Source organism: Protopterus annectens, chromosome 12.part0 (assembly GCF_019279795.1).
Source record: "Protopterus annectens isolate FY-2018-M chromosome 12.part0, PAN1.0, whole genome shotgun sequence".
NCBI classification, from domain to species: domain Eukaryota; kingdom Metazoa; phylum Chordata; order Ceratodontiformes; family Protopteridae; genus Protopterus; species Protopterus annectens.
In genome coordinates this window covers 1,504,819,802-1,504,842,189 of record NC_056746.1, presented here as the reverse complement: position 1 = coordinate 1,504,842,189, position 22,388 = coordinate 1,504,819,802, and the positions used below count along the sequence as shown (strand labels likewise).

The following is a 22,388-nucleotide window of genomic DNA, read 5'->3' as shown; positions in this document are numbered from 1 at the left end:
CTAATCCCACCCAAAACTGGCAATAGTTGGAGAAGAAGTGGTGGATTACACTTAATATATAATTACAGTGATTACTTCAAAAATACATATTAAATCACACTCGTTTATGTTGTTATGTTCTCAAATCAAAAAGCATCCCTGATTCCGGAGTTAAGATTTTGAGAGCGGCACACCTCCAGTGTAAATTACCACAAGTGATTATAAACCAGCCAAACGGGATCTACCTGGGCATGCAACAGCAGAGTGAAAGGTGGAGTAATTATGCGAAAGGCCCAACACATTATTTATCCTACAAGTGCAGAGCAATACTTCGTCAGACTGTTGCAGTCACAGCGGCTGTTAAAAGGCGGAACTAATCCATTAGCGGACTCCGCCCCGTTTGTTATATGTCTCGTAATCACATGAGCCGTCACTGTTTGTCGCCGTGCGGAGGTCTTTTGAGTTCGAACATGACTCTGCACTTCCAAGAAGAAAACTTTCAGGATGCATGGCAAGAGCTGGACGAACCGAAGTTGGAAGGGGGCTGGGAGCTCTTCGTGGAGACAATGGGCATTAAAATATACCGGCTGTATCGCGAGGTAATGTATCTTTGTGTGAGTCAGTAATAAGAACGGTGGGTGAGCGGCTTTGCTTGACAGTTTGGACCGCAGTAAGTTCATCAATGAATCACTAAACGCTGGTTCTATTTTGCTTTGCCTTAGAACCGCATTTCTGGACATCTTGGTTCTAGAATGAGAAACAGACCACAAATAATGATGATGTGCAAAAGCCCAACATCAAAAACGGTTTTATTTAGGTACTGCTCTTATTCACTTAAATTCTAATAATGATCTCTGTACTTCCAAGATCCTCCCTCCAGTCCACAAGACATGAAGTTTCACAATTTGCTCCCTCATTGTGGCAGTCCCTCACATGCATACAAATATTTGAAGCAATGGCATCAATACTACCTTGCCAAGATACCAAAACACTTGTTCCCATAGTAAGTGTCCAGGCTGATCTAAACTAGTCTGTTCCATGCATCAGCTACTCTGTCAGGGAACCAATTAGTACAAGTCATATTCCTATAGAATCTTTCTTTGAATTTCTTCAAATCTTTTGGGTTTCTAATATACCATGATGGGGAATGGACCCCATTCCTAAGTCAAAGTACGATTAAAGTTCGTGAAGTTAGTATTGTTTCAGTCTTTGATGTCAACCAAAAGTGCTCTTCGCAGCACCTGCAATGTGTCCAGTAATGACTCCTCCTGCACTTCGTACAGAGTTACACGTATTAGTAATATATCTAAATACGATTGTAGATTTTTTTTTTTATAAGATCCATTGCTCCTACTACTATTGGAACTGTCTGAGTATCTTTCTGCCACATTGGTCTCATTTCTGCCTGCAAATCCTGTTGTTTATTACTTTGTGTCTCTCTCTGTATGCAAGACACTGATGTAGACCATCATTTTCTGTGATGCTTTGTGGTTCATGTTTCCAGTGTTTTTCAGCCACTTCAGTACCAAAATGTTTGCACAAACCCCAGTGCAACAGTCTTGCCACATATTGTGACTTTCAGTGTACAGTCCTTCTGCCATTAGTATGTCGCAACCTACAACGAGGTGTGCAATTGTTTCCAATTCGGTTTTACAAAACCTACATTTGTCTGTTTCTCCCACATGTTCAATGAACTTTGTAAACCATCGTGTACGCAGCCCACTATCTTGGGCTGCCATTATTAACCTTTCATCTTTTGATTTGAATTTGCCTCTCCTTAACCATTCCTGTGTTTGTTCCTATCAACATGAGGTTCTTCCAGAACATTTCTATACTTGCAACTATATTTATGCATTTTCCACATTTCTTGCCTTCTCAGTTGGTCCTTCACCTTATATTCTTTCTTTTGTTTTTTGGCACATTCAGTTGCTGCCTGATTTTTATCTACTTTTGGTTTGATTTCCATTTCTGCTTGACGTTGATATGCTTCTGCTAGATTAAGTAAGGAAGTCTTCTTAGATTTATTCTCCTCATGTTTCAAAACTTTCACTATGTTTCAGTCTTGTGAGGTCAGCAGATATACGTGGAGTCCCACAATTGCAGATCTGTTCATAGAATCAATTTATATAATCTTAGTATGCACTGATTTTTATAAATCATTTGGTGAGCATGAAGCATCCTTCTTCTTTTCCATGATTACAGATCTGTGCATATAATCAATTTCAAGGAAGCTCATCCCTCCTTCAAAATGTATAATCTTGGTATGCACTGATTTTTATAAATCATTTGGTGAGCATGAAGCATCCTTCTTGTTTTCCTATCTAATCTATCCAACACGTTTTGGGGCCAGTCAATCACTCCAAAACTGTAAGTTAGGACAGGAAAAGCAAATTGGTTTATAGCTTGCATTTTGTTCCTTCAGGATCAACCTAAGTCTTTTGAAGTATTCCTTATTCCAATTCTCTATAAATTTTTTTGGATCATCAATAAATTGCTTATTTTATAGTTTTCCTTTATATTTATCTTCGTATCTTCTAAGTTTTTATGTCTCTGCTAAAATTTTTAGTTTATTTGTGATAGCGCATGATAGATCTTGGTCTGTTCTAATACTGTGAATTGCTTTTATCACATCTATCTTTCTTAGTATTTTTGTAGATCTGTTCCCTCTTCTATAGTCTTCTAACAGCGACAGTTCTTGTCTTAACTGCTTTATAATTTTCTTTTCTCTATTCGATATTTCCATAACGGTATTTCATTTCTCCCCTTCCTTTCCCTCACTACCGTGTGCTCTTCTGGTAGAACTTTATCAGTTATTAATTTAGCTGCACAGTAATATATCCTGTTTACTTCTGTTATATTGCATGGATATCTATGAACGGTCCTAATTACTGTGTTCATTTGTTTTGTCAGACTTCTGAACTTTTTGGGTTTTTTTAACCTTCTGCAGTCTATTTCTTTCATTGATCTTGATATATCTGTCTATGTTTATTAAATCAAGCAACTCTTCCCTTACCTCATTTTCTTCCAAACTGACGGCACATTCTTTGTTTTCCAATTTCTGCGGGCATTCTATAGAAGGTTCTGAAGCATCTTCCTGTGGCATATTCTCTTATGCCATCCGTTGCTCTATCATATGGGAACTCACTGGCCTATCACTCCTCAACATTTTCATCAGAGTTTCCAAAGTTTTCTGTTTCTTCCCTTGCTGCCTAGTTTCAGTGAACATTTGTACTGGTTTCCTGTGGAAGGCTCCAAATTATCTTCATATAGCACCTGACCAATTGCTTCCTGTTCCTCTGGTTTACCCTTAATTTGGTTATCCATTAGTCTATCCTGTTGTGGTGCTTTCTGAATTAGATTTTCTACACTGAAACCTTCACTTTGCACATACTCCATAACCTCAGTTTCGGTTTCTTTAACTTCTCTATTACTAATCTCCTTTTCTACTTTTCCTCTTTGTCTTCTTATTTTTTGTATTGTAAAGTTTTCCTTGTCCAGATTCCTTTGCCTGTATTTCTCTTCAAATATATTTGGTGCTGCTGTTTTTGTATTGGTTAGTTTTGCTTTCTCCTTTGCATAAATTTTACACCATATTAAATCTCTTTTTCTTTCCCCATCCATATTTCTTCTTCAGATGTTTCCTGATCTTCCTGCATAGGCTGTCTGATGATTCTGTAGTACTTTTTGATAACCCCAAATATCCCCAGAGGTGGATGTCTCTAAATGCCTTATATACCTGAATAAAATCTTTTCCATCATAAATGAGAACTACAACTTATCCACTGTTAGGATGGACCTTAAAACCCACATGCAACTTAACACAAGATGCAACTTTCCTCAGAAAAGGATAGGTTCTTCAGCTAAAACCTACCATCCCCAGTCATATTTCTTCCAAATGTACCACTCTCATTACTCTTCAAATTCACCAGTTATAATTAGATATTTATGTTAAATAAATGATTTATAGTTACTGTTATTTCTTTATGTATTGTTTCTGTTGTATATATTGTATATTTGTTTATGGTATTGCTTTTGCATAAGACACTGCCATGTGAGTAAGACAAAACCGTGAAAATGTTTTTAGTGTCTTTAGTTTTATATACAAGTTAGGCATTTTTTTTTATCAACCAAAGGAGAAGTTGTAGACAATAAAAGAGTTGAAGGAGTTTATTTGGGAAGGTAAGAGGGCAAGAGTTGAGGAAAGTTGGTCCTCTTTATAGAACTAGGTGGCTTAGGATTTCTTGATTTGAAAGGATACTTTAGAGCTAAACCATTAAGGCTAATATACATAATACAAGCAGACCGTTATAAATCGAAGTGGAGAAGGATGATGGTGAAGCTGATGATTGGGTGGGGGGCAGAGGGAGTTTAAGAAATGAGGTGAGAGAGTTGGATTTTGGATGCAGATCCTTGAAGAGAATGACAACAACCTTACATAATATTCCAGTCTTAAAGTTGCAGTAAGTATTCTCGGAGCTAAGCCAACACAGGAATTGAGGAAGGAAATTTTGTCAATAGGGATGATTGCAAGTAGAGGTACATAACATAGGTAAGAGGGATCTGGAATTCACTGCAAATAGTTGACAAAGGAACCAAGGCCTCTGTAGAAGTAACTGGAAAGACAAAGGTAATAGAGTGGGATAAGGTCAAGAAGAAGCATGAACTGCAGGTTAGAGACTGCCTTCCTGACCATTGATTGATATCTGAGTATAGGCAAGGGATATGGGAGTCCTACGTGAAAAACCTGCTCTGGTAGAATTTTTAGTTGAATCTATAACAGACATCGCTGTTAAAAATGGATAATAAGTAGGACATAAAATATTGCACAATGACTATAAGTATCAATCTGAGGAGTAAAGCAATTTAAAAGGGAACAATGGGAGGTTACGAGGATGGTTCCCAACTATGCAGCTAAGTTCAGAAGGTTTAGGATTTTGCTTGGAGGTGTTTCCATAGATATTTTTATACCCCAAGCAGACTTTATATAAGTTTTCCTGAGGTAGATAGCAAATGTTTGAGGTGTGAAGATGAAGAAAGAGGTAACTGGGGGATGTTTTCTGGAAGTGTAATCAGCTGGCAGATTTTAAAAATTCCTTATAAAATCCTGTTTCAGGCATACAGGAAGACCAAATAGCTGTAACTAAGGAAATTATTCTTGTGACGTGGGACACGGGATCTGAATTTCCTTGGTATAATAAGGCCTTATTAAGATTAATTCTTATGGATGCCAAAAAAAACAATTACTAGAAAATGGAAATCAAAATCTGACCCAATTGTATTTGAAGTATTGAATATTGTAAGGGAGGTAAAAGAACTGGAAGTGGGATCTGTAGAAAAGGGAAGGAGCAAGTTGCATAGAAATGGAATTTGCGGAACAATACATGCAAAATAATGTTCAAACTGAGGAGTGCAATTTAAGGGAAGGCATGATTTGAGCAATTTATGTAATGTTGGAGCAAATGGGAGTTGTAAATAAAATAACGTATGTAATGTGTAATATACGTAAACAATGTGGTTTGTTTTCTTTTCTATTAATGTATGTATGCTTACGTCTTGAGTGATGATTTAGTAAAGGTGTTTAAAAAAGGACACTGCCATTTGCAGAAATGCCTGTAAATGGTCACTTCTGATCACTGCACTGCCTTGGTAAACAAATATAAATAAAATAAAAATATATAATAGAAGATTTGCATTAAAATTAATTCTCTGAAGACTAGAATTTAGGACTTAATTAGCCAGCATCATTTAGTGTCTGTGAGTTCCTAGGAAGTTATTATGTAAAGTAAGGGATGTTCTGCAAAGTCTGTGATAATTACAGTTCTGATTCATTCTTTAATTACGACCGTATAGTTTAACAGAAAAGTAAATAAATAAAAGTTTAATGAAATAAACTGTTTTGTAGCCCATCAGGCATTCAGAATTTTTGTTTTTAATTTATTTGAGCAGGTAGGTGGACTACTGTAGACTCATGGGCCTATTTTGACCCACAGCCAGGTCACAGTGAAGAACATTGACAAGCATGGACACTGTAAACAAGCATGGCACACCAAAAGTAAAAGAAAATGGAGTCCAACTGTCTTAGTAACACAGAAAAGTCGATTTATTAACAAAGCTTTCAAGTTACATAAACCCTCAATGCTTTCTAAAACAGGCCATGTACATTCACTTCCTTAGGTTCCAAATTGAAATTATATCAGCCAGCCTGTTAAAAATTAATAAACAATCACATTGATACGTCACATAAAAACACATAATGTAGTGAGTTATCTTGAACTCTCTGGTTGTGTAATAAATAAATAAATAAATTACGTGCAATATACAAAACCTGGAAGTAAAATATTACAGTTTATGCTGTATTAACTTTAAAACTGGTATAAGACTGTTCACAGTAAATGTAAACCAAATCGCAAACAGTGATGCATCTAACATCAGCCACTAGTCAAGTTTTGATCATAGTCAGGACTTTATCCCTGTACTCAGTGGAGCTGACTAGATGTTCTTAAATGTGCTGCTTTTTAATGTATGTGTAGCTTACATGGCTGAATTATTGCATGTGCATTGTTAATAAGAAAAACATTTTGTATGTTAGTATTTTGTAGTGTGTAAACTTTATTTTTAATGTTTGGATATTAGCATTTTGTATTATGCAAACTTTTTATATTATTTACGGATATAACTGAATAGATTGGTCTTACCAGGCAATACCCTTTTGCAGAGGGAACTTATGCAAAAAAGCTCCAAAATAGTCCTGATAAAAAGAAAGCAGTATAGCTGAGTGTCACAAAATTTGTTAAACATTCTGCTTCAAATGCCCAGTACTGAGATCAGAAGACTGAATAGACTTTTGTGTAAAATTAAGAGTTTATGCTGTGGTAAGTTCCCGCATTATGCAGATTAGAAGCTGTGCCCTAGAATACACTGTTGGTTATATAATCACCCCTAAGGAATCCTTCACTCAGAGAATAGGCACATTTTTAGGGTTTGCACAAAACATAAAGTATTTTAGGGAGGTTTTCTCCCTCTGCTTGCAGACCATCAATCATTTGCCTGTTGTACTATTTATTCTGCAGTGGTGGGGGAATCCCCAAACTTGCTAGGGCAGGACTGCCCAGTAGGGCCATTGTTTAAAATAAGTTGAGGTGTTTATGCTGTTGCCTGCATCCCAACAATGAGAGCATTTGTGTGAAGGTCCCTGCTCCAGAAGGGCACAGACTACTAACATCATTGCACTGATTCATAGTACTCTTATTGAAGGCCCACCCCAGGGCACCCAGTGCACTGCCTGTCTCCCTTCCTGCAATGGATTGTGGCTATTCTTGTTCTGCTCTGCTGTACCGTCTCTCCAGGATAAGTAAGCCTATCCTCCCAGACTCTGAATTTGGAGTAGCCACGCCCAGTACCCAAACATACTTTACCTTCCAACCTGTTCCTACTCAACTTATTCATGCCCTACTTAAGAAACTAAGACCCACCATACTGGTTGCCGACCTCCTCCCAGCAGACTATCTGCAAAAAGCTGCTGACACCATAGCATACCCATCTCAATCTTGATCAACAGAGCTATATCTGAAGCTACTGTACCCACTATATGGAAAATCTCCCATGTCATACCTCTCCATAAAGGAGGCAGTTCCACTGAACTGTCAAACTTTAGACCCATAGCTATTCTGTCACCTGCAGCTAAAATTATGGAGATGTGTGTACACATACAGCTCATGCACTACCTCACACAGAACAAGCTGTTGTCCAACTTTCAGCATGGCTTTAAGCCACACCACAGTACTACTTCTGCCCTCTTCTCTTTCTCTAACGTGATTAACCACAACCGCAATAATAACAAACTATCCTCAGCACTCTTTCTAGATCTATCCAAGGCTTTTTACATGGTTGACCCCAAAATGCTTATAAATACCTCGAAGGCCTTCTCCTTAAACAGCCATGCACTCCAGTGGTTTCAATCCTACTTGCAGGGCAGGCAACAGATAGTCCTATGGCAGGACAAGCTATCATCTTGCCTACCGATCACATTAGGAGTTCCCCAGGGCTCGATACTAGGACCCCTTCTTTTCTCTGTCTTTATCAACGACCTTCATTCAGTCATCCCAGATACTACCTGCATTCAATATGTGGATGACTCCACCTTGATTTGTTCTGACACCTCACCAGCTACTTTAGTCACTTTAACCCAAAGTACCTTCAGTGCAGTGGAAAAATGGCTCTCCGATCAACATCTAATCCTAAACCCCAACAAAACTAAGTTGCTCCTCTTCTCCCCCACATGCAGGACCCCCCTGCCATCCTTCAACATAACAGCTAACAATGGCATTATCATCTCCTCAGAAGCCCAAACTAAACTACTGGGTGTCATAATTGATAACCTGAAGTTTGATGTGCATATCAGTCAAACTATCAAAACCATTAATAAAAAACTTGGCTCTCTTTACAGAATCAAACCTTTCCTTATCCCATTTGCTAGAACTGCAATTGCCCATTCCCATCTGCTATCAACTCTTCTCTACACCTCACCTCTATTCTCCAACTTAAACAAAACAGATCTTAATAAACTATCATCCTGCTATAACCACATTGCCAGACTTGCTACTGGTACAGCCTACCGGACACACCACTGTCACAACCTAAATCACCTAGGATGGCTTGAACTGCCAAGCCTACTACAGTTCAACCAGCTATTAGTTGCACAAAAAGTCCTTTACCAATCAGAAAATACACCTACACTAAAAAATATTATCAGCCCCTGCACCAGCACCCGGCCACTGCGATCATCCATTAGACTCCTAGTTCAAACATAGACATCCAACTACTCAGCTGTGGACTCTGTTTGCCAACTCTTTTGGAAAAATATGGAACAGACTCCCAGCTGACTTGACCCTAGAACCCTCACTAACTCAATTCAGAAACAAACTCAAGAAATACTTAAACTGATTGGTTATATCCTTGCACTAACCCTGGTTATATCCTTGCACTAACCCCGACTAGTGACCTCTCTATTTTTTAGGTGCCTTACCTTCAACTATTTTTAACTTTTTTCTACCAATCCATTTCAGGAAGGGTCAATTGTATAACTGCTGCTCAGTGTGTCTTAAACCTGAATGTAATGTGTTATGTATGTTTAACTTTGAAAATAATGTTATGTTTTGCAAAGTGTTTTATAAAAAGTACTATATGTGCTAAATGTTGGTATTGCTTATGACTGTAATCGGCTTGAAACTAGCATTTACTAAATGTTCAATGTGTATTATTATCTTGAAGCTTTTCTGCTCGGGCCTCTGCTGAAAATGGACATGTATCCAGTCGGACTATCCCAGTCAACAAATGTAAAATAAAATAAATTAAATACATTTTCAATTATAATTGCTTCAGATCATCCCCCACTCAAACAAAAGGAAAATACTTGTTCTTTTTCCCCAAACATAGCTAGAACTTGCTCTTTCCCCTTCATTTGACAAGTTTACAGAAAAGCAACATTTTTGCTAATTTTTGAAATAAAGTCCTCCAACTGATTTGATGAAGCACATGTGTTTTGACAGAAGAAATAACTCTATTTACCCTAATTGGAATTGCATATATTTACTGCTATGCATCAATATATTTAAGTTTATTATGTACTCTTTTATAGTGTGGCCCAAACCAAAGGAAGTCTGTTCCTATAGAAACCTGTACAAAATACCAGTCCCACAGACCCCCCCCCCCGTAGATCCATTGTTGTGATCCCAAAGATAGATGACTAAGACTTATTTTTGGTCTTTGCTTACATTTTATTACTTATGTTAGTCCATTTACAGTGATTGACAAACATTAATGCAGATTCTGTATGTTATGCTTTCAAGAGAAACAGAGCAGAACTGAGAGTTAAAACCAAGAAACAAGAAATGAGTGCATCAGCTGTCTCTTAGGATGTGGACAGCAAATGTCTTGCCATTATTTTGAGAATGTTCTCAGAAGTAATGTGAGAAGTACTATTTAAAAATGCTGCAGTGGAATGGTTAGATGTTTTACATTAACTAATTATTGTATAATAAAAAGAAAATGAACACAACAGTCAACTACCACCCAATGGGTTTTGTCTGCTCAGAATAATTAGAAAGTCATTCTTTATGGTTTAGACAGAGTGAAGACTTTTTGTAAAAAAAAAAAAAAAATTGCTGTGATGCACACACACAGCCTTTTAACTGCATGCTTAGCAGGGAGAGCAAGTCAGATCGCTGAAGTTAGTTTTGGTGAAAGTAAAAACATCATAGTGAGTTCACCAAAACTATATTCACTATTGGTGGTGTTTGACTTTTTCTCCAGTGCTGTATGACCTCTGAGTTTGTATTTATAAGTTTGTGGAGTATGAGGGATGTTTCCCCCATGTGGGGTGCAGGGGGATTTGCTGTCCTGCAGAAAAAAAAATACTCTGTGTGTTTGGTGAAGACAGTTTCAGTGAGCACAAAGTTTTTACATTCAAGAAAACTGTCTTTGTCGACTCAACATGAATCCCTCAGTAGTGGGGCTGACTTCCTGGGGCAGAAGGATAAATCTCATACCATCTTCATAATGAGCCAGGCTCAGTTTACCAGTCTAGGTAATGGAGGAGATAGCTGGGGAGGGTGGAAATGATTTTTTTGGGGGGGGCTGCATCATCACCATGCTGATGATGTCTCCCACTTGCTAGAGGATGCAGAAAGACTGACCTCATTGTTGGATTGCCAGACACCTCCCTGCACTGTAGTCATGGCTGGTATATTTGTGGAAACACCTGTGTATCCTGAGGCTGATGTTGCAGTCCTCACCTCAGCACAGCATTTGGCACACTATCACTGAGAGAAGTTTGTATAATAAATACAGTCCTCTTCCCAACCCAAGTAGTTTTGTTATGGAGTTTCCCATTCCTAGGTCTCCAGCACTTGCCAGGTGCAGCCTTAGTCTGAGAGAGACACTTGGGAGAAAGTGTTCTTGGAGATTATAGTCAAGATGCCACTAGGAAAATAGCACAAGAAAAACAAGCAAAGCATTTTCGTCAGCATTTTACTTTAACAAATAATCTTTAATATTTTATGCACTGGAAGAACATTAACAATGGAGTGTTAATCCACACAATGTGGACCCTTTACTTCTAATGCTTTTTTGCACACAGCTGCCTTGTATCTGCTTAGCTGCCTCTTTTTTGTTCGTTCATCTTACTTGTTCTTCATGACACTGCAAGTATATTTAAATTTTACCTCGCAGTCTCAGTATTTAAAGTAATGTGTTTCATTTTGCGTGTTCATTGCACAACCCCTCTGAAAAGTGAGGTTCTGTTTTAGAAAATGTGTGACATGTAATCCAGTTAGTGCTTGTGCATTCATGTGTTGTTTGTAAATTTTTTCCATTTGATTTTTCACTCATAATGACATAAGATGCACTTTTGTGCAGTATTCTGTTACCGTGATACAGCAATCATCCTACAAGACATCTCATTAATTCTGCTAGCTTGAATCAAGAAAGCATGCCATCACAGGCTCAAACTGAGTAATCGAAGCGGAGGACATGTTTTACAGCTGTATACATCTGTTTGTATACATTTCTGACACAGGACTACTTCGCCACTTTGCATTTATAGTTATAACAGATGTTTCTCTGCAGATTCTCCTCAGAAGGGCTGGTTGGCTTATAGCACAACTCCTCTTTGGATGTGGAGTTTTTCAGTTAGAGAAAACACAGGCTTGTTGGCTGTTGGTGAAGCACCCACCAAGAGGAGAAAACGCTGAGAGAAGAAAGGAGCCACTTTTGAGATTTTAAGTATTTTTCCTCTGTTTATTTGCAAAGTTTTTCTGCATAGCCACCTATTTTGAGCATTTTCTGGCTTGTTAAACTTGATTTCTGCATTAGTAACTGTATTTAGAGCACAACCTAGAGCTGTTTACTGAATTTCCTGTTTGCACTTAATTTTAAAATCATTTTTTTTTCTCAAAACTTGCATTTTATCTGTCTTTGGCCTAGCACTCTTGTGTGGGGTCATTTACTGCACTGTTATAACTTGTTGATACTTGTGAACCTCTGCTATCTCTGAAAAAAAACAAAAAAACAAAACAATCTTGCTTTTTTCCCACTTTTCTGAGATTTAAAAAAGTTCAGTTACAGGCTTGCTGTTCTTGAACTGTTTGTAAGTTTCTGTGAGGCCATTTTTGCTTGGGCTAAAGGGAAGTCTCTCTGTTGATCAGTGGCAGTGAAAAACATTGAGCAGCCTGCCTGCCCCTGTGGGAGTGGTTACTGACTTGAAACTGTAGTTTTATTGGCCATTTTGGGTCAATTCCAAAACTCCTTCATCTTCCTCTCTTAAAACCTGGTTGCCTCGTGGTTTTGGCGTCTTTTCAGGCTTGTTGGCTGTTGTTGAAGCACCCACCAAGAGGAGAAAACGCTGAGAGAAGAAAGGAGCCACTTTTGAGATTTTAAGTATTTTTCCTCTGTTTATTTGCTAAGTTTTTCTGCATAGCCGCCTATTTTGAGCATTCTCTGGCTTGTTAAACTTGATTTCTGCATTAGTAACTGTATTTAGAGCACAACCTAGAGCTGTTTACTGAATTTCCTGTTTGCACTTATTTTTAAAATCTTTTTTTTCTCAAAACTTGCATTTTATCTGTCTTTGGCCTAGCACTCTTGTGTGGGGTCATTTACTGCACTGTTATAACTTGTTGATACTTGTGAACCTCTGCTATCTCTGAAAAAACAAAAGAAAATCTTGCTTTTTTCCCACTTTTCTGAGATTTAAAAAAGTTCAGTTACAAGCTTGCTGTTCTTGAACTGTTTGTAAGTTTCTGTGAGGCCATTTTTTGCTTGGGATAAAGGGAAGTCTCTCTGTTGATCAGTGGCAGTGAAAAACATTGAGCAGCCTGCCTGCCTGCCCCTGTGGGAGTGGCTACTGACTTGAAACTGTAGTTTTATTGGCCATTTTGGGTCAATTCCAAAACTCCTTAATCTTCCTCTCTTAAAACCTTCTTTTGCGCGTTTTTGTGCATAGCGCAACAGCGGGCAGCGCCGCCTAATTGGGTTTAAACTATTCCTGGCTCCATAAAGTCTGCTCTTCACTTTTTCCCTTAGAACTGCTCTATCTCTCAATTTAAACACCATATTCTCATTCTAAGGCCCTTCACTGGTCCAATTAAGTAATCCTACAAGTTAGCACTATTAAACCATAAGCACTACTTACTCTTATAATGTCTATGATTACCCTGTCCTGTCCTCTATTGGTCCATCTTAAATTCAGTTTCCCTATATTACTCTAGCATGTCCAAAGGTCAGTCAGTGGTTTCCTCTCCAGTCCAGCTGGTGAATCTGGGAATTTTGAGGCAATGTTACAACTGTCTCATGTACACGGACAACCCTCTCCTCCTCCAAACAGGTTCAAATATATGTGAGAGATGCAACTATTTAGCCAAACTGGAGGCTGAGCTCTCTCATCTCAAAACTGGTGTAACCAGTCAGGAGGAGAAGGTAACCTCACACAACACAATTCCAGTATCACATAGTCCCACCACATCAGCGAACCAAACACATAAATACACAAAACATACTCGGAGGCTCTAAATAAAAATCTACCTAAGCAACAGAGACCTCCAAAGCAGACATCCAAGCAAACGCTACCTCAAAACAAAACACACACAACACATAACCCACAAAGTCAGTGTGCCAAGCAGCCACAGCCCTTAAGGCTGAATAACACACCTGATACTCTTGTAATAGGTGACTCTATTGTCAGACACACTGACGTCCCGCTCACCAGGCTGAATAAAGAGAAGGTCATGGTGAGCTACCTGTCGGGTGCTAGGATCCACCACAAAACCTAAGCACTCAGGTCACTCCAAAGCAAATACAAATATGACTCTGTCATTGTACATTCTGGTGTGAATGACCTGAGACGTACCTCCCTGGACTACATGAAAAGAGACATAGAGGAGCTCTCTGATCATGTAGCCCAGGCTGGTATGACCCTGACCTTGAGCAGCATCTTACCCTCACCTAGAATGATGCCACAGTACAAAGACAAAATGATCGATTTTAACAACTGGCTAAAATTTTGGTGTCATTCAAAGGGGATCAAGTGTCTGTCAGCCTGGGATGACATGCTCGACAAGCCACGTTGCTTCACTAAGGATGGCTTGCACCTGTCACCACTGGGCTTTCGGATATTGGCAAAGGCTCTTGCCACCCCCATAGTGCCTTTTTTAGGCAAGGCTCAAAAGTCAAACCCACCCCCATAGACAGCACAAGGAACAAGAAACTAAGGGTAATGCTGCTAAACGCCAGAAGTCTTAACCTCAAGATGCACACACTCGAAGCTCTCCTCAGTATGGAGAACATCGATATCTGTGCAGTGACAGAAACCTGGTTCAAGGCTCCAGAGAGCACCCCAGCACTACCAGGTTATACCTCATATCATGCTTTTCGCCCCCAAAACCCAGACCGAACCACAAAAGGAGGGGGAGTTTCCATATTTATTAAGGTTATCCACACCTCCAGGTTAGTTGCATTGCACGAAGTATCGGAGACCATCCATGTGCAACTAACAGTGGGCAAGACTGCTTTTCAGTTTATAGCATCCTACAGACCACCCTCTCAAAGTCAGGAATCCCACTCGGCTTTCCTGAAGACATTGGAGAACATGAAGATCTCTCCAAACACCATTATATTGGGCGACTTCAACTACCCAAACATTGACTGGGAGCACTACTCAAGCCCCAGCACCTTAGCCCAAAGATTCCTGGAAATTATAAACTCAAATGCTATGGAACAGCTAGTCACCACTCCCACAAGAGGGGACAACATACCAGACCTGATCATTACCAACATGGGGACTCTATGCTCCACACCAGAAGTATATCCCTCATTGGTAAGATCAGACCATAAATTAATTTCACTGGATGTCCACATCCCGACCCCACCCCCAGCCCAGAAAACCACAGTGAAAAACTTCTCAAAAGCGAACTTCTCACTTCACAAAACCGAAGTGGAATCCTTCAAGGCCCCAGGGCCAGTGGAAACTACGGCCCAAACTGCAGAATCCTATATAAAGGCATTCTACGGACATCTCCAGGAATGCATGGATCATGCTATCCCAAACAAAACCAAGACCCAATCATCCAAAGGCAGGCGTCCAGTCTGGTGGACCCCTGCCATAAATAAACTGTACAACAGAAGGAGGAAGCTACTACATGATAGAGCAAAATCCCTAATAGGGAAGGCATCTCTGATCAGTACTAGCAAAAAATTACGATCCCTCATAAAATCCTCCAAGGCCAGCTTCGAGAGAAAAATTGCACAGGACACCAAAGACAATCATAAGGCTTATTTCAGTTATGTTAGAAACCTGGGATGCAACTCCCAGACTTGTTCTGAGTTGATTCTAAACGACAAAATATACACTGAACCCACAGACATCGCCAATATCCTGGCAGACAGGTTCAGTGCAAACTTCTCCACCCCCTCCCCCCCCAAAAGAGCAAGTATCTATAACGGCAGAGGGCTGCCTCACAAACATCTCTGATGCTCAGGTGAAGGCTGCCCTCTCCAAAGCAAAAAACACGGCTTCCATGGGACCAGATGGCGTCCCAGGTTGCATCCTACATGAACTCCAAGAGGAACTAATCCCTCAAATAAAACAGCTGTACAATCTCAGCCTCACTACAGGATATGCGACCACAGAATGGCGTACAACAACAGTGGTCCCACTCCACAAAGGTGGAGCCTCTACGGACCCTGGAAACTATTGCCCCATAAGCCTGACTAGCTTAGTCTGCAAGGCTATGGAGAGGATCATCGTGGAGCTCATAAACAAAGACATTGGGGACCTACAGACACTAGATCCTACCCAGTTCGGCTTTGTCAAGGGCAGATCCTGCCTTTTGAACCTGGTTGACTTCTTCGAAACAGTCACCAAAGCCATAGATGAAGGGAAGGTAGTCCACACAGCCTATCTGTACCTTGCAAAGGCATTTGACACAATACCCCACTCGGGCATCATAGATAAGCTATCCAGCTTAAATATAAACCCCTATGTCACAAGATGGGTCGCAAACTGGCTCAAAGACAGAACCCACAGAGTGAGAGTTGCTGGAGCCATGTCAGACTCGAAACCGGTCACAAGTGGCGCCCCACAGGGTTCTGTCCTGGGACCACTCTTGTTCGGTATATACTTTTCCGAGGTACAGGCAAACGTGGGAGGATTATAGCTCACCAAGTTCGCAGACGACTGCAAACTGGGTGCCATAATCAACTCTCCAGCTGACACAAACATCCTTCAAAAAGGTCTCACAGAGACAGATAACTGGTGCCAGCACCATGGTTTAAAGCTAAATGCCAAAAAATGTATAGTCATACCCTTTGGCAAAAACAATGTGCCCACAAATTACCACATAGGCAGAAACCCATTAAGTACAGAGAAAGTTATTAGGGACCTAATAACGCTGGTGTCAATGACCTGAGACGTACCTCCTTGGACTACATGAAAAGAGACATTGAGGAGCTCTCTGATTACGTAGCCCAAGCAGGTATGACCCTGACCTTGAGCAGTATCCTACCTTCACCTAGAATGATGCCACAATACAGTGATAAGATGATCAGCTTTAATAATTGGCTTAAATTCTGGTGCCATTCAAAGGGGATCCAATGTCTGTCTGCCTGGGATGACATGCTGGACAGGCCACGCTGCTTCGCAAGGGACAGCTTGCACCTGTCACCCCTGGGCTTCCGGATATTGGCAAAGGCTCTTGCCACCCCCATAGTGCCTTTTTAGGCAAGGCTCAAATTCTAAACCTACCACCCTAGAACACAAAAAGGAAAAAAACTAAGGGTAATGCTGCTCAATGCCAGAAGTCTCAATCTCAAGATGCACGCACTCGAGACCCTTCTCAGTATGGAGAACATCGATGTCTGTGCTGTGACAGAAACCTGGTTCAAGGCTCCTGAGAGCACCCCAGCACTATCAGGTTTCACCTCATATCATGCGTTCCGGCCCCAAAATCCGGAAAACACCAAAAAAGGAGGGGGGGTGTCCATATTCATAAAGGACACCCACACCTGTAGGTTGGTGGCAATGCACAATGCATCGGAGACCATCCAGATGCAATTAACCATAGGCAAGACTGCTCTGCAATTTGTAGCATGTTACAGGCCACCCTCTCAAACTCAGGAACCTCACATGGCCTTCCTGAAAACACTGGAGGGAATAAATGTATCTCCAAACACCATCATACTAGGTGACTTCAACTACCCTAATATAGACTGGGAACACTACTCAAGCCCAAACACTCTAGCCCAAAGGTTCCTGGAGTTCATAAACTCAAATGCCATGGAACAACTAGTCACCATCCCCACAAGAGAAGAAAACATACTTGATCTCATCATCACGAACATGGGATCACAATGTTCAACACCGGAAGTATACCCCTCACTGGTGAGATCAGATCATAAACTAATCTCGCTGGAGGTCCTCATCCCGCCCCCACCTGAAATAAAAAGACCACAGTGAAAACTTCTCAAAAGCCGACTTCACACTTCTAAAACTAGTGTGGTCTCCTTTAAGGCCCCTGAGCCAGTGGTAAACATTACTCAAACCGCTGAATCACTTACAAATGCCTTCTACCAGCACCTACAGGACTGCATGGATCAGGCAATCCCAAACAAAACTAAGACTCTTTGTACCAAAGGCAAGCGTCCAGTCTGGTGGACCCCAGCCATAAACAAGCTCTACAACAAAAGGAGGAAGCTACTACAAGAGAGAGCAAAATCCTTGAAAGGTAAGACACCTTTGATCATTATAAGTAAAAAACTAAGAGCTCTCGTAAAATCATCCAAGGCAAATTTTGAGAGAAAAATCGCCAAGGACACAAAAGACAATCATAAGGCCTTCTTTAGCTATATTAGAAACCTAGGAGGAAACTCCCAGATATGCTCAGAATTAGTTCAAAATTATGTGAAGATTACTGAACCTACACACATTGCAAACATACTGGCTGACAGGTTCAGTGCAAACTTCTCCCCCCCTCCCTCCCAAAAGGAGAGATATCTATACCAGAGGATTGTAGCCCCCCAAACATCTCCAACGCCCAGGTGAGAACTGCTCTCTCCAAGGCAAAAAACACAGCATCCATGGGACCGGATGGTGTCCCCGGCTATGTGCTCCACGAACTCAATGAGGAATTAAACCCGCAGTTAGGACAGCTGTTTAATCTTAGCATCACCTCAGGATACGTACCCAAGGAGTGGTGCATGGCGACTGTGGTCCCACTTCACAAGGGCGGTGCCTCCACCGACTCTGGAAATTACCGTCCCATTAGCTTGACAAGCCTTATCTGCAAAGCCATGGAGAGGATCATAATGGAACTCTTAAATAAAGACATAGGGAACTTGCAGACTTTGGATCCAACCCAGTTTGGCTTTGTCAAAGGCAGATCATGCCTTTTAAACTTGGTTGACTTTTTAGAAACAGTCACCAAGGCCATTGATGAGGGAAAGGCAGTCCATACAGCCTACCTCGACCTGGCAAAGGCCTTCGACACAATACCCCACTCAGGTATCATCGAAAACTCATCAGCTTGAATGTAAACCCATACATCACAAGATGGGTTGCAAACTGGCTAAGTGACAGAACCCACAGGGTCAGAGTTGCTGGAGCCATGTCAGACTCAAAGCCTGTCACAAGTGGTGTCCCACAGGGCTCAGTCCTGGGTCCACTCTTGTTCGGCATCTACTTTTCTGAAGTACAAGCAAACACAGGAGGGTTATGGCTGACAAAGTTTGCAGATGACAGCAAACTGGGCGCCATAGTCGAAAACACTTCTGACACAGATATCCTTCAGAAGGGCCTCACAGAAACGGATAACTGGTGCCAGAGCCATGGCCTAAAATTAAACGCCAAGAAATGCATAGTCATACCCTTCGGGAAAAACAAGGTTACCCCTAGCTACCATATAGGCGGCAATCCACTGAGCACAGAAGAAGTCATCAGGGACCTGGGGACCCAGGTTGATACTAGCCTTCGCTTGACACTCATGTTGCTAAAGTAGTCAGGAAAACCTTCTACATTGCCCACCTGATCATGAAGGGATTCACATCTAGATCAAGGGAGGTCATCGTCCCCCTGTACTCATCACTCATTAGACCTATGATTGAGTACAATGCCCCATTCGGAATGTATCTGACCCGACACCTGCAGCAGCGGGAAAGGCCCCAAAAGTTCCTCACCAAAAGGATAAAGGGTCTCAAAAATATGTCTTATGCTGCCCGACTGAAAGAACTCCAGCTCTATTCAGTCTCATACCGCTTGCTCAGAGGTGACCTGTGCCTGACATATAAGGCCATGTCAAACCCAGATTTGATGAATATGCTTCACCTCAAAAAATCTAGATCCCTCAGAACCACAAGGGCAGGAGACTTAAACCTTGACACGGTTATTAATAGAACGTGCTGGAGGGACAGATTCATCACCCAGAGACTCCCTATGCTGTGGAACAAAATCCCAGTACATGTGAGGCAGAGCACCTCGCTGGCCTTGTTCAAGAGGAATCTTGACCAATGGATGGGAGATCGCAGATATACCCCAGGGATTACTTCAGTGTCACTGCTTGACAGAGGCACAGCAAAATAATAGGCATAGTTTTATTCAAATTAAAGGGGTGGTGAAAGCCACATAACTATGGGCTAGGCTTATAAATGCCCTTGGGCAGATAGCCTAGTATGAACCTATGAACCTATGAACCTGGGGACCCAAGTTGATAGCAATCTCTCCTTTGAAAACCACATTGCCAAAGTGGTTAGAAAGACCTTCTACATAGCCCACCTTATCACAAAGGGTTTCACATCTAGATCAAGAGTGGTAATCGTACCCCTTTATTCATCCCTCATCAGGCCTATCATAGAATACAATGCCCCTTTTGGGATGTACCTTACCCGACACCTGCTGCAATTAGAAAGACCCCAAAAGTATCTCACCAAGAGGATCAAGGGTCTCAAACAGATGCCATATGCTGCTCGGTTAAAAAAACTCCAGCTCTACTCAGTTGCATACCGCCTACTTTGAGGCGATCTATGCCTGACATACAAAGCTATGTCAACTCCAGAATTAATGGACATGCTCCACCTCAGTAAATCTAAATCTCTTAGAGCCACACGCTCAAGGGACTTGAACCTCAGCACAAAAATAAATAGAACTTGCTGGAGGGACAGGTTCATAACCCAGAGGCTCCCTTCGCTCTGGAATAGAATTCCAGTTCATGTGAGGCAGAGCACCTCACTGAATCTCTTAAAGAAGAATCTCAATAGGTGGATGGGGGATCGTAGGTTTGTCCCAGGGATTACTCCCGTGTCACTAATAGACAGAGGCACAGTAAACTAAACCTTAAAAAGGGCACAGTATACTCAAATCAAGGGGTGGCGTAAGCCATACAGAATCGGGCTAGGCTTATAATTGCCCCAGGGCAGATAGCCTAGTATGAACCTATGAACAACTTAGCGTGTGTGTATATACTTACACTTATAGAATGTAGCATTTCTTAACTGTCTGTGGAAAACACATGTGCTTGAGGGTCTTTTGCAGATGGAGTCTTTATCTATTTAAGGACGATATATGTCTTTGAGGCCTTTTCTGCATATCCCGTGTGTTTAGAAACTTGTTTTTAGCAAGAGTTGAACAACAGAGAAGAGATGGTTGTGCACAGCTCATCTTTATGTATGAAGTTTTTCAGGTGCAGAAACACATCTTCTTCGGGTATGTGTAGTTTTTCAGTTACAAAAGGCAGTATTTCGTAACCATCTGTGGCAAACAAAAGTGACTGAAGCCTCTTCTGTCCTTTACAAAAGGAATCTATTGTTTGTCTTTGGAAAGTAGAAGTCTTTGAGCCCTCGTGTGTGTATTGCACTTGGGTTACTTATAAGTCTGCACCCTATGAAAGATGGTATATTTATATAATTCAATTATATTAGTGGTGGGAACAAATGATTACACCTGGCAATACTGTCCCTTGCTTGGGAAGAAAGAGAAATACATATATTTTTTTCAGCCTGTTCCAGTTTCTGCACCAGTGTTTTAGACTGTGGCTTCCCATAGGTTCTGTTCAGCTGGTGCCCCATTTCTGAGGTTCAGTTCTGTAACAGGCAATATGAAGCAACATTGCCTATATCGCATATGCATTTGGTATGAAAACTGCAATGGCAGATTATAGTTGTAAAGCAGGCAGTTACCTGAGGCCCACAGGTTTTGGGGGGTTCATGGCCAGCCAACAAAAACAATACACCTCTAGCAAATGCTGAAGAATAAAACATTAAAAAGAAAAATTGCTGTCTTCCAATCAGCAAGTTCCAACCCCTCCCACAGGTCTAACCAATAGTAGTCTTTTCTTTGAAGATTCCACTCCTCCCCTCATAGCATGGAATTTTGTATGGAATAGAACATGCTGATTCCCACCCACTGCATTACAGGAAATAAGTGAGCGTTCGGTACTTGAATTATGCACTACTTCACATATACATGGCACAGTAGAGAAGGATGGTCCATAGGTGAGTACTAGGCTAATGGCCCTGGAGCCTTTGCAAGCCTAGCCCATAGGATTACCCTGGCATTGTGCCACCTGACCTTAGTTTCCAGTAGCTCTGTTGAGTACAGTAACTGGAGTGATCCCCGGGGTAAATTTTCTATTTCCCATCCACTCATCAAAATTTCTCTTGAAGAGGGCCAGTGAGGTGCTCTGTTTGACATGCATGGGAAGTCTGTTCCATAGCACGGGCAACCTCTGGGTTATGAACCTGTCCCTCCGGCACATTCTGCTTGTGGTAATGAGGTTGAGGTCTCTGGAGCGTGTGCTGCGGAGGGATTGGGATTTCTTTAGATATAACATTTCTAATAGAGCTGGGTCAGACATGGCTTTATAAGTCAAGCAGAGATCACCTCTAAGTAGGCGATATGAGACAGAGAATAGTTGGGAGTTTTTTGAGTCTATCCATATAGGACAAGTGTTTAAGGCCTAGGATCCTCTTTATGAGGTACTTTTGTGGAGTATCCAGTTGTTGCAGGCATCTAGTGAGGTATATGCCAAATGTGGCATTTAACTCAATGATTGGCCTAATGAGGGAAGAGTAGAGGGAGACCATGACCTCTTTCTTCCTGGATGCAAAACCCTTAGTAATGAGATGTGCCACATAGAAGGACTTTCTGACCACAGTGGCAGTGTGGTGGTCAAAAGAGAGGTTGCTCTCAACCTGTGTTCCCAGATCTCTTATAATGCCTTTTGTGTTCAGTGGACTACCATCGATGTGGTAGTTCATAGGAACTGAGTTTTTCCCAAAGGGGATGACGACACATTTTTTGGCATTGCGCTTAAGGCCATGGATCTGACAGCAGTCATTGGTCTCAGTGAGGCCTTTCTCAACATCATTTG

General features: G+C 41.2%; 1 protein-coding gene across 1 annotated transcript in view; it reads left to right on the top strand.

Moving 5' to 3' along the window:
• Positions 1-375: 375 nt before the first annotated feature.
• The window catches only part of LOC122817261 (phosphatidylcholine transfer protein), a 403,419-nt gene continuing 381,406 nt past the window's right edge, over positions 376-22,388 (top strand). Inside the window, exon 1 of the mRNA XM_044090477.1 lies at positions 376-578. Within this exon, the coding sequence (XP_043946412.1) occupies positions 387-578 (192 nt within the window). The 5' untranslated portion in view covers positions 376-386. The remainder of the gene's footprint in view (positions 579-22,388) is intronic.